The sequence below is a fragment of the Gorilla gorilla genome, chromosome 6 (genome assembly GCF_029281585.2).
Source record: "Gorilla gorilla gorilla isolate KB3781 chromosome 6, NHGRI_mGorGor1-v2.1_pri, whole genome shotgun sequence".
Taxonomy (NCBI): Eukaryota; Metazoa; Chordata; class Mammalia; order Primates; family Hominidae; genus Gorilla; species Gorilla gorilla.
Window position 1 is genome coordinate 83172771 of NC_073230.2, and position 12924 is coordinate 83185694.

At 57.9% G+C, this 12924-nt stretch overlaps 1 protein-coding gene across 2 annotated transcripts in view; it reads left to right on the forward strand.

Moving 5' to 3' along the window:
• The first annotated feature begins 666 nt into the window (after window positions 1-666).
• Window positions 667-12924, forward strand: part of LIMK1 (LIM domain kinase 1) — a 38746-nt gene continuing 26488 nt past the window's right edge. Inside the window, exons 1-2 of one of the 2 annotated variants that reach the window (XM_031012713.3) lie at window positions 667-922; window positions 2624-2720. In XM_031012713.3, coding sequence (XP_030868573.1) covers window positions 868-922; window positions 2624-2720 — 152 coding nt within the window. In that variant the 5' untranslated portion in view covers window positions 667-867. Of the gene's footprint in view, window positions 923-2623; window positions 2721-10074; window positions 10210-12924 lie in introns of those variants that run through there. The other variant, XM_055392744.2, reaches the window with a different exon arrangement.

Consider the following 12924-nt stretch of genomic DNA (forward strand, 5'->3'; position numbering starts at 1 on the left):
CACATCTAGGCAGGGCGTTCCACCATCAGTGCTGGACTGGACCACCCAATTCCTTTGGACGCTTGACTCAGCCCAAACCCGTGCCCCCTCCAGGACCCTGGGCAGGGCAGCCCCAGCTCCAGGTAATCGGCACTGAGAAGAGTACACCTGTCACCGCCTGGCAGGGGCTCGCTCCTTTCTCTGGTGCTGTTCATTCGCGAGGCCTGAGACGCGGACCATCACCTTCCCCGGGCCCAGCCTGGCCTCAATGCAGGCCTCAGAGAGAGGGACAAAACCCGGCCCGCCTCCCTCCCCTCCCCAAGGCGACCACCAGTGTCCTGGTTTGGGTCTGTGGGGGCCTCCCGCAGGGAAGCGGAGGCCCCTTCTCTAGGCTCCTGCATCCTCCTGGCCTGCCCCAGCAGAGCTAGCGGCCCTCCGAGACAGCTGGGCCTCGCAGCTCCCAGCCGAAACCTGTCGCTGGGAGAAAGAAGAATGAATGAAGGGCGGAAGGGGCGGGGAGGGGCGGGGCGCGCCGCGCCGGCTCGCGGCGCCCCCAGTCCGGGCCGCAGCGGGGCGTGGCCTCTAGAGGCGTGGCCTTGGGCGTGGGGGCGGGGTTTCTGGTGGGGGCGGGGCCGCGCAAGGCCGTTCCCGCCGCCGGCCGCCCGCGCCCCGCCCCCGTGCCGCAGCTAGCAGGCCCCGCCTCGGTCCGCCCCTCCGCTCGCTCCCCAAGCCGCCGCGGCGCCGAGCCGGTTTCCCCGCCGGTGTCCGAGAGGCGCCCCCGGCCCGGCCCGGCCCGCGCCCTCCGCCCCCGCCTCCCCGGGCCGGCGGCGGTGGGCGAGCTCGCGGGCCCGGCCGCCCCCAGCCCCAGCCCCGCCCCCCGTCGAGTGCATGAGGTTGACGCTACTTTGTTGCACCTGGAGGGAAGAACGTATGGGAGAGGAAGGTGCGCGGGCCGCGGGGTGTGGGGCGAGGGCCTGGAGGGGGTGCCCGGGGCAGCGTAGGGCACGGGAGGGGGCCGGGTCTGCCAGGAGGCCGCGCCCCTACCTCCTCCGGGATGAGCTCGTCCTTACGAAGCCCGCAGGCCCCTCCCTGTCCCCCTCCCGCCCGGGATCCCCCTCCCCGGCCCCCGGCGAGCTGCCCTCCTGCGGGTCTGGGGGCCCCTGGACCCTTTTTCCTCCCCCCACATCCCCCCGCGAAGGACTCCCAGGCACTGCCCACCCCGCGTCGGCCTCCATCCGCGTGCTCTGTCCACCACCCGGGCCTCGCCCTGGGGCCACCCTTTATCCAGTCTCGGAAGAAAGAGCGGCTGGGGAAGCCGCAGCCCCGGGTCCCAGTGGCCGCCGGGCGCCTGCCCGGCTCTGTGACCTTGAGCCAGGCGCTGACTTCCTGGGCCTCAGTTTCCCCTTCTGTACATTTGGAAACTGGGTAGTTGCCCCCCGGTGTCGGTGATTGGGGGCCAGATGGGTAGAGCGGAGATAGGGGTCCAGGAAGCCGGAGGCCGTGTACTGCGGGAGCCTCATCCACTCTCCCTGTCCGTGCCCCAAACCCGGTGCCTGCCCTCAGTCTTGGCTGGGAGCATGACTCATCCTAACCTCCTCTTTAGCCCCTTCTCCCTCACTGGGGCCCAAGGCGCAGTACTGCACTGCAGTTAGGGTTCAAGGACTCCCCCAGCCTAGGACAGGGTCTGGGGGCCCCTCCTTGGATCTCCTTCGCTGACCTGTCACTTAGATCCACCTGGCCCCAAGGCATGGCCTGACTCCGCACCTCCCCCTGCCACCAACTCTTCCCAGGCCCATGAAAACCTGATTGGGGTAGGGGCCCACCTTCCTGTAGACCCTACCTACCTAAGGCACCTGCGTCTTCGCAGAGGGTCAGGCTGTTGTGGCCTTGGGACCTAGCTATGTGACTGGGCAAGCCATGCCATCTCTGGGGCTCAGTCTCCCCTTCTGTACAGTGGGGAGGGGCAGGTCTGGGGCATTTTCCAGGGCCCACCAGCTCCCAGGGTGCCAGGCCCCAAGGATGACTAAGCATGCCTGTGGCTGGCTAGAGGAGGTGCCAGGCCTCCCTGGGACAGGTGTCTGGGAGTACCCAGCTCTGCAGCCTCTTCCCCTTGCCAAGCCAGGGCATTAATTGCCAAGGATCTGTTAGGGCCGGCACCTCCAGGCTTCCTGCCCTTGACCTCCCAGCTGGCTTCAGCCCAGGATGCACTAATCCAGCTCTGTCCAGTCCCTGCCTTTGAAGGGCCCTCTTAGTACTTCTTCCTGGGCAGGAGAGGGAGGAAAGGAGGCTGTGATAGGAATGTCACCCACTGCCTTATCCCTAAAGCCACTGCTTCCTTTCTCCTCATTTACCTTGCCAGATCCAATGCTATAGCGGGAGGATGGACCTGATCCTCCTCCTAAGCTGATACATAGGGAAACAGGGCCAGAGAAGCTTGGCAACCTAGTCAGTATCTCAGCAAGACTCAGGCCAGCGCCCTTTCTTCTCCTATTTGGCACAGCGACTGCCCTGCCTGGGCGCTGCACATGTGCAGTGTGCGAGGATTGGTGCAGGTGTAGGTATATGTGGGGTGGGCAGGGCAAGCTGGGCCTGCACCAGATCACACTTCCTGAGAACGCTTCCCAACTCCCTTCCCACCCTGCAGGAAGCGAGTTGCCCGTGTGTGCAAGCTGCGGCCAGAGGATCTATGATGGCCAGTACCTCCAGGCCCTGAACGCGGACTGGCACGCAGACTGCTTCAGGTAGGGTGGGGTGCCCAGGGCCTGTGTTGCCCTAAACAAGGCCTGCCAGAGAGGACAGGCTGGTCAAGGAATGGGGGAGGCCGGGATATGCCTCCTGGTGCCGTCCCCCATTGTGATTTCATGGCCTTAATTTACCATTTATGACATGAGGTGTTTTGACTAGAAAATCCCTACAGGCCTTCCTGTTGTCATTTTATTTATCTATTTTTTTTTCTTTTCGAGACAGAGTCTCGCTCTGTCACCCAGGCTGGAGTACAGTGGTGCGATCTTGGCTCATTGCAACCTCTTCCTCCTGGGCTCAAGCAATTCTCCTGTGTCAGCCTCTGGAGTAGCTGGGATTACAGGCGTGCACCACCACGCCCAGCTAATTTTTGTATTTTTAGTAGAGACGGGGTTTTGCCATGTTGGCCAGGCTGGTCTGAAACTTCTGACCTCAAGTGATCTTCCCACCTCAGCCTCCCAAAGTGCTGGGATGACAGGCATAAACCACCGCTCCTGGCCTCATTTTATTTTATTTTATGTATTTTTCTTTTTTCGAAATGGTCTTGCTCTGTTGCCCAGGCTGGAGTGCAGTGGTGCCATCTCGGCTCATTGCAACCTCCATCTCCCAGGCTAAAGTGATCCTCCTACTTCAGCCTCCCGAGTAGCTGGGATTATAGGTGTACACCACAATGCTCAGCTAATTTTTTAAATTTTGTGTAAAGACAGGGTCTCACTATTGAGACCCAGGCTGGTCTTGAACTCGTGACGTCAAGCAGTCATCCTGCCTTGGCCTCCGAAAGTGCTAGGCTTACAGGCGTGAGCTAACGCCTTGGCCTCTGTTGTCATCCTAGATCTCTGAGATCTAAATCTTAGAGAGGATGGGAGAGACCTCCAATTGAGCCAGTGCCTGCAATTTAGCCCCCTGCTGGCACCCAGACGGGGAAGAGTTGGAAGGAATGTCCCTCCTGCCTTCTGGGTGTTCATGCTCTTGCAGGGAGGGAAGACAAACCAGGCCTTGAGGGAAACCAGGCCACCCTCAGTGTCTTCCAGGCTGCTTGGGAACATGCATAACCCAGTCACACCAGCCCCAGCGTCCAGACACACACCCACAGGTAGGAAGAAAGTAGGGTCAGGGTTGTGGCAGAGGATAAAGAGTACATGAGGACCTGAAGGTCACCCAGGAGGACCATCCTGAGAAGCCAGGAGCAGGGGTCTACCTGCCTTGAGCCAGAGCAGGGCCAGAGCAGGGGTCTCAAAGGATGTGAGATTTCCTGGGTAGAAAAGTAGAGTGGAGGTGGGGCGTGGTGGCTCACACCTATAATCCCATCACTTTGGGGGGCTGAGGTGGGCAGATCACTTGAGTTCAGGAGTTCGAGACCAGCCTGGGCAATATGGCAACACCCTGACTCCACCAAAAATACAAAAAATTAGCCGGGCGTGGTGGCGCATGCCTGTAGTCTCAGCTACTCGAGAGGCTGAGGTGGCAGGGTTACTTGAGCCCGGGAGGTGGAGGCTGCAGTGAGCTATGATCGCACCACTGCACTCTAGCCTGGGCAATAGAGCGAGACCCTGTCTCAATTTTTAAAAAAAGAAAGAAAGAAAAACAAATGGAGTGGGAGAGAATTACAGGCATAGTCACCAAACAGCAAGGTTCAGGGGAGAAAACTCCATAAAAGGGTAGAAGGTGAAGCTTCTGGGATGCCCAGCAGGGGTCAAGACATCCACCACTAGGACTTTATTTTAGGCTTCTGCCTTGGTTTATTTTTTGGTTTTTGGTTTTTTTGAGACAGTCTTGTTGTGTCGCCCAGGCTGGAGAGCAGTGGCGCAATCCCTCCTCACTGCAACCTCCGCCTCCCAGGTTCAAGCGATTCTCCTGCCTCAGCCTCCCGAGTAGCTGGGATTACAGGTGTGCACCACCACGCCCGGCTAAGTTTTGTATTTTCAGTAGAGATAGGGTTTTGCCATGTTGGCCAGGCTGGTCTCAAACTCCTGACCTCAAGTGATCTGCCCGCCTCAGCCTCCCAAAATGCTGGAATTACAGGCATGAGCCACTGCACCTGGCCTCGGTTTGTTTTTTTGTTTCTTCTTTTCTTTTTTTTCACACAGGGTCTTGCTGTGTCACCCAGGCTGGAGTGCAGTGGTGAGATCATAGCCCACTGCAGCCTCCAGCTCCAACTGGTTCAAGCGATCCTCCTGACTCAGCCTCCCAAAGTGCTAGGATTACAAGCATGAGCCACCATGCCCAGCCTGTTTTTTCTTTTTTAGGAATAACCTCTAACGTTTTCTAACATTCAGTAAGGGACAACCCCTGTTCTAAGTACTTTGCATAGTTAGATATTAGTGCTGTCTTTGTTTTGCCAGAGAGAAAATTGGGACACAGAGAGGTTAATTCTCTTGATGAAAGTCACACAGCCAGTGAGTGAAATGAACACACTCAGTGTGGCTGAAAGGAGACAGACAGCATGCCCTGGGATTCTGCATCAGGTGCTCAGAAAGAGGCTTTCGGGGGGCAAGAGGGCTCTCAACAGGCAGAGGAAACCATCTGCACAGCGGTGGGATGGTGCGGACTGCTGAGGGAACAGGAACAGTTCACTTGGAAGGAACAGAATAAGCTGAGGGATCCAACAAGAAACAAAGTTGAGACCGATTCGTGAAGGGCCTTGAATGCCAAGATAAGGAGTTTCAGAAGTCAGGATGGGGGTGGTGGCTCATCCCCGTAATCCCAGCACTTTGGGAGGCTGAGGCAGGCAGATCACTTGACCCCAGGAGCTCGAGACCAGCCTGGCCAATGTGGTGAAACCCCCGTCTCTACTAAATATTCAAAAATTAGCCAGGCATGGTGACACATGTCTGTAATCCAAGCTACTCGGGAGGCTAAGGAAGGAGAATCACTTGAACCTGGGAGGCGGAGGCTGCAGTGAGCTGAGATCACGTCACTGCACTCCAGCCTGGGAGACAGAGCGAGACTCCATCTCAAAAAAAAGAAAAAAAAAATAGTCAGAAGGGAGTCGGCAGAAAGCCAGGGAGGGGCTGGGGTGACATGCTGTTGAAGAATGCCATCCCAGTGGGCCGGTGGTGGTATCTAGGCAGGGAAGGGACTGTCCCAGTAACTCAAGGGTCCGAGCTCATAGGACCTGACCTGGGACAGTGACTGAGGATGGAGAGAATTTCAGGCAGAAGGGACAGTTTTTGGTGAGTATTTGTCATATTGGCTAACATGCATTGAGCACTCTTCATGCTAATTTGTTAAATCTTCATCATAACTCTGTGAGGGACTGTATGTGCCCAGTTTGCATGGGAGAAACAGATTCCATGCAATCAAGTGCCTTGCTGAAGGTTGTAACATCTAGAGCTGGGACTAAAACCTTCTCACTCCACATCGCCACAGAGTAGGAAAGGCAGAGGCTGGCGGTGGCACATGCCTATAATCCCAGCCCTTTGGGAGGCGGAGGCGGGTGGATCTCTTGAGCTCAGGAGTTCGAGACCAGTGTGGGCAACATAGTGAAACCTTGTCTATACAAAAAAATTAGCTGAGCATGGTGGTGGTGCCTGTAGTCCCAGCTACTCAAGGGCGCTGACATGGGAGGGTTGCTTGAGCCTGGGAGATGGAGGTTGCAGTGAGCTATGATCACACCACTGCACGCCAGCCTGGGTGACAGAGTGAAATCCCATCTCAAAAAAAGAAAGAAAGGAAGAAAGAAAAAGGCAGGCGCTTCGGGGAGGGCATGGGCACTGGCGAATGGCAGGGTGGAACCTGAAGCCGTCTGGTTTTCTAACCTGGGCACTGGGGAGTTGGTGGTTTGTTGACTCTGATGGAATTGGGGGTCAGGTTGGGGAGGAGACATGCTCATCTGTGTTGAGCTGGAGGGGACATGGGCTATCCATGGTGGCTGTGTCCTGCCCAGAGCTAGCCATGGGAGCCTGAGTCCAGTTGGAGGTAGGAAAGTCAGAAAAAACGGCCGCCTCGGAGCTGGCCCTGAGATGGTGAGTGGGATTTGTGATAGGGCCAAGACGAATGAAAGGAAGAACTTTGGGGACCCCTGTGTCTGCGGTGAGGGGGGAGATGGAGCCTTGGGTGATGGAGAGAGGGTCAGGAGTAGAGCCACAGAAGCCACAGGAGGGAAGCCGTGTTACAGGATGCACATACCTGGCTTTGGAGTGGCCTGTCCCAAATCACTCACCAGGAGAGGGGTGAGTCCCCAGGTCAGGGCAGTAAGGAGGAGGCATGTTTGTGCTGTCCCTGGTGTAGTGAAACACAAGAAAGAAGCCAGGTGCAGTGGCTCACGCCTGTAATCCCAGCACTTTGGGAGGCCAAGGCAGGCAGATCACCTGAGGTCGGGAGTTTGAGACCAGTCTGGCCAACATGGTGAAACCCCATCTCTACTAAAAATACAAAAATTAGCCGGGCATGTTGGTGGGCGCCTGTAATCCCAGATACTCAGGAGGCTGAGGCAGAAGAATCGCTTGAACCCGAGAGGCAGTGATTGCAGTGAGTCAAGATCGCGCCACTGCACTCTAGCCTGGGTGACAGAGCAAGACTCCATCTCGAAAAAAAAAAAAGTCTCAATATGGGGAAAGATCCACTAGAAGTAAGATCCATGGCTTCTACCTCGTGGCTTGTGGGTGTGATACTCCCAACAGTCCCCAAAGCTGGTGGTCCTCACCGCATGACAGTGAGCAGAGCAGCTCAGAGGGGGTCACTGCTCACCTGGGTGCATGGCTGACCACAGCCAGGCTGGCTCTCAGTGGGATGCCCAAGGTGCTAGACTCTGCTTAGTCTCCCTCGGGCCCTGGGCTTGAGGCATTGGGCCCGGCCCAGACCTCATTTCATGCACTGAGACCTTTGTTCCAGGGCCCCTCACCCCTCTGAAGGTGTTCGGGCAGGGGCAATGTGATAAGGCCATGAGGGGTCTGCAGCCTCCAGCCCCACTGGGGAGGTGGCCAGTGATTTCCACCTTCCTGGCCCCTCTGCATGCCCCTCCCAGTGGAACTTCTTAGGGTCCCTGAGTCAGTCACTTGCAAATAATTATGGCGCGCCCACTCTGCATTAGGCCCCTCTCACAACAACCCAGGAAGGGGGTGCTATTTATTTATTAAAGCGATTTTTTTTTTTGAGTCTCGCTCTGTCGCCCAGGCTGGAGTGCGGTGGCGCAATCTCGGCTTACTGCAAGCTTTGCCTCCCAGGTTCACACCATTCTCCTGCCTCAGCCTCCCAAGTAGCTGGGACTACGGGTGCCCACCACCACACCCGGCTAATTTTTTTTTTTTTTTTTTTTTGTATTTTTAGTACAGACGAGGTTTCGCTGTGTGAGCCAGGATGGTCTCGATCTCCTGACCTCGTGATCCGCCCACCTCAGCCTCCCAAAGTGCTGGGATAACAGGCGTGAGCCACCGTGCCCGGCAATATTAAAGCGATTTTAAGGCCAAGGCTGGTAACTCACGCCTGTAATCCCAGCACTTTGGGAGGCTGAGGCAGGAGGACTGCTTGAGGCCAGGAGTTTGAGATCAACCTAGGCAACATAGTGAGACTCCATCTCTACAAAAAAACTAGCCAGGCGTGGTGGTGCGTACCTGTAGTCCCAGCTACTCAGGAGGCTGAGATGGGAGGATCACTTGAACCCAGGATGTCGAAGCTGCAGTGAGCTGTGATCACGCCACTGCACTCTGGCCTGGGCAACAGAGCGAGACACTGTCTCCAATTTTTAAAAAGCGATTTTACAAATGAGGTGCGGAGTTCAGTCACTTGCCAAAAGTCTCACAGCACGTGAGGAGTAGAATCAGGACTCGAACCGAGGCAGCCTGGCTTCAGAGCCTACAGTGTAACCACAGCTTAGTCCCGCACCTCCCAGACCAACAGGGTCCCTGCCTTCTAGTGGGCAAGACACTCAGTGAACAAATGTAGTGTCAGGTATTGGGGGACAGCACTCTCAGGAAGTGATGTTTAAGGGACAGAATTGAAGGGAGCAGTGTTTAGAGGATGTCGGGGGTGGGGGGGGGTGCATGTGCAAAGGCCTTGGGGTGGGAATGTGGTTGGCACAACTGAGGACCACAAAGCCAGCGTGCGGGAGTGCAGTCAGTGGCCAGGGGTACATAGAGCCTTGTGGGCCCCGTGGAAGGTGCCGTTGGCTGTGCAGCTTTTTTTTTTTTTTTTTTTTTTTTTTTTTTTTTTTTTTTGAGACAGAGTCTTGCTTTTGTTGCCCAGGCTGGAGTGCAGTGGCATGATCTCAGCTCACTGCAACCTCCGCCTCCCGGGTTCAAGCGATTCTCCTGCCTCAGCTTCCGGGTAGCTGGGACTACAGGCGCCCACCACCACACCTGGCTAATTTTTGTGTTTTTAGTAGAGGCGGGGTTTCACCATGTTAGCCAGGCTGGCCTCGAACTCCTGACCTCAAGCGATCTGTCTACCTCAGCCTCCCAAAGTGCTGGGGTTACAGGCATGAGCCACTGCGCACAGCCAGCTGTGCATCTTTGAATGTCATAACCTGAGCATCTGAGAGCTGCTCCTGTCCCCTGGCCCCTGCTCTTGAGAAAGTCCCACGCTGATAGGACAGACAGGGTCATAAGTGCTGTGATGGGGGCCTGCAGGCTGCTGGAGGGCTCAGCCGGGACCAGATGCTGCCCCTCTTTGTAGAGTGGGACAATTGCTGCAGGCCCATGGGACCTCTGGTATTAGCCCTGAGGGTTGTCACTCCGGGGCCTGCCCCTTTCTGTGTTCTGACCTCCCAGCCCCTTGCAGGCCCTGCCCCCTTGCAGGCCCCGCCTCCCGGAAGGTTATGACCAGGCTTGGACTGGTCCAGGCTTCCCTTTGGCTCAGATACTGCCTCTGCGAGGTCCCCTCCAGGAAGCCTCCAGTGCACAACCCCCAGGGCTGCCGCAGCCCTGGTAGCATCTCTTTGGCAGCTGGGTGGGCTGGCCCTGGGCAAGGAGGGCTGAGCATGCTGCTGGCCTGTGGGGTTGGAGCAGCGGCGGGATGCAACCTCCCTTTCTTCAGGGGACCTTTCTGGCAAGGACAAACTGTCCACAGGAAGTCGACCTCTGTTCCCTTGGGGGCAGCAGTGGAAGAGGCAGCTGCTTTTGAGCTTGTCCCTGTCCCCAGAGAAGCCTGAGGCCTTCAGTGCCGTTGCCAGGGCCGAGGCTGAGGAGCCTACAGCGTGTGTTCAGGACTGAGGGCCAGGGACGGGCCACAGGCTCCCTGCCTGGGGTCCAAGCCTAGATCGCTCGCTCCCCACCCGCACCAAAGCCCAGGCAAAGGGTGCTTCAGCCACTTCCTGTTGCAGGCTCAGACCAAGTCCCCTGGCACCCATGCGGCTGCAGCCTCCTCCTGTGCGCTGCAGCCACGCTGGCCCCACCCTCTGCAGCCTCCAATCCTGAGCCCCTGAGGGAGGATGGGGAAGCGGCTGGTCTGGCCACCCCTGCCCTCCCTTAGACCTCCAGAGCCCCCAGTGTAGCCACAGAGGATGCTGTTGGCTTCAGCCCCAAGAAGACGCCGCTTCCTCCAGAGGGCTAAGTAAGTGGGAATCCCCCTCCCTATTTGTCCCGGGCTCCAGGCAGGGCCCCTGGTGTAAGGCCTGGGGCTGGAAGCCGACCCACCTAGGTCCAGGCTCTGGGGCAGAACTGAAACTCCTTGGTTACCGTCGGCTGCTGCCTGGGAGCAGGCCACTGCCAAAGCTGTGGGTCCTTCCAGGACAGTCTCCCCATGAGGCCGGTCTTCCACCTGCTGTTTCTTCACACCTGGTGGCCAGGGATGTGGCCCTGGGTAGAGCGATGATTCTCCACTCCTGTCATTATGGAAGCCACCGCTGTCTCCCAGCCCAGCCAGCCACCTGGGCTGCAGAGCACCCCTTTCATGCCCTCCGGGTGCCTCCCCCTTCTCCTGCCCCAGTCTGGCTTTGTCCTACCCTGCTCTCAGGGAGGGGTACCCTGGAGTGGGGCCAGGGCATGGCTCTCCCCCGAGGGAGTTCCTCTCTGGCTGTCCCCAGGGCAGCTCTGCACAGCCTCAGTACCTGGCGCACCTCCCTTGACATCCTTCTTAGGGACAGTCAGGCACTCTGTGTGGGGCACTCAAGAGAGCCAGGCCCGTCAGCCTCTAGCTCCTGCCAGAATGCAGGCCTGAGGGGTGAGGGGCGGGGCAGGGGCAAGGGCAGGGACAGGAACTCCGGCTTGCTCTCCATCCACAAAGGTTCACTAAGGCCCCGAGCCCCAGCCACTGAGCCACCAAGTCAGCCCGGGCCAGGCCTGGGTGCCCTGTCTGCAATGGAGGCAGAGACGGGGTCTCGGGGCAGTTCTGAGGATGCTGGGTGCACAGCGGGGGCCTCGCCGGCAGGAATCACTTATGCTCTCTCCTGGGCCAAGCTTTGTGGATGCCCAGCCTGGGGCCGCGGGGAGCTGGCAGGTCAGTGGCAGACACTGGTGGGCAGACCTAGTGTCTGGTAGAACAGGCATCAAGGAAGTGGTGACCGGAGGGAAGCCAAGTGCACTCAAACCCTCGGGTGAGTCATCACCGCCGGGTCTTTCACAGCTGCTGAAAGTGAGCAACAGTGATGAAGGTTTGTGAGTTTCTGCGTGAGCGAGTGAATGGACCAGTAGCAGTTTCCAGGTTGCGGAAGAGCGTTCCCTCCCCGGGATGGGGACACTTGGTTACAGCAATTCCTAATCCCCCACCCACCCACCGCCCACTGCAGAGGTATGCGGGGGCCCTGCTTCCTGCAGGCAGGAGTGAGGGGCACTCCTGTGATGTGGCACCCCTGTGACCGAGGTCATGTGTGATCGGTGTAAGGGCAGGAAGCGAGTCATTGGTCTGCACCAGGCGTGGGGGCTTCTGCGAGGGCAGGACCCAAAGTCGGCCTGGCCTCCCGGCTGCAGCACTCCTTTCCCTTTCTAATTAGGTTAGAGCCCTGGGACGGGAGGTGCCCTGTAGACCACCCCCCTCACCAACTTCCGTCCTCCGCCCCACCCCCGCGGTGATCCGGTGAACTGCCGGCCCCCTGCTGTGCACCAAGTGGGGCAGTGACCCTGACGTCGCGTCTCCTGCCACCCCTGCCACCGCCACCACCTCCGGTGGCCCAGCCTCCGCATTACCCACCCCCATGGAGGAATGCACCAGGCCTCCCTTCCCGGATGCACCCCTCACCCACATGCTTCCAAACCCTGGCATTTTCTGCTCCCCCTTTACTCCCACCCCTTCCCCCAGGCTCCCAGACAAAGGGGAAGTGGCTGGATCCTCTTAAAGGGACAGTGTCCCACCAGCTTACTGCTGAACTCCCCTCCTCAACCCCAGTTCCCTAGTTACAGTTAATTAGCATTAGCAGACAGCCCATGAGTGATACCCATGCAGGCCCCAGGCTGTGGAGAGTTTCCTGGGTAGGAAACAGCCCTTAAGGTCCCTCATCTCATCCAGGTCCCAGTCTTTCCTACCTGCCTCTCTCCTAGATTGTGGCCCTTTGGAGCCTGGTTCTTCTGTCCCTGTGTGACCGACCCATAGCACCCAAAGAGTGGCAGAGCGGGACGGACCCCCTAGCCTGTTCTCTGTGTCGGTCTGTACCCTGACCCAGACATGCCCCCCCACAGCAGGACCCAGGGGGGCACATGTGTGCCTGCGGGTTCACTGGGGCACCCGCATTTGGTTTATTTTATTTTTTAGAGAGAGGATCTTGCTGTGTCACCCAGCTGGAGTGCAGTGGTGTAATCATAGCACACTGCAGCCTTGAACTCCTGGGCTCAAGCGATCCTCCCTCCCCAGCCTCCCTAGTAGCTGGGAGTACAGGACCCACTGTATCCTGGCTGATTTTTTAATAATTTTTTTAAGAGATGGGGTCTTACTGTGTTGCCCAGGCTGGCCTCAAACCTCTGGCCTCAAGTGATCCTCCCACTTTCGCCTCCTGAAGTGCTGAGATTACAGGCATGAGCCACCATGCCCATCCCAGACTGACATTTCTATATTTGTTCATCCTGGCTGGGCAGGGCTGCTGGTCCCCACCCCACCAGGATGCTTGGCTGGGAAAAAGCCGGGAATGTAGGTCTAACCCTGGCCTGTGTTATGGCACCTACAGCCTGGCATTCCTCCCCATCTGCCCTTCAAGGCCCCACCAACCAGGCCTCCTTGGTAGCCTCTAGTGAGGAAACAGGCGAACCCTGGCTTTGATGACCCTGCACACCTGGGGATTCTCCTCCATTTTGCTTTTTCTTTTCTTTTTTTTTTTTTGAGACAGAGTCTCACTCTGTT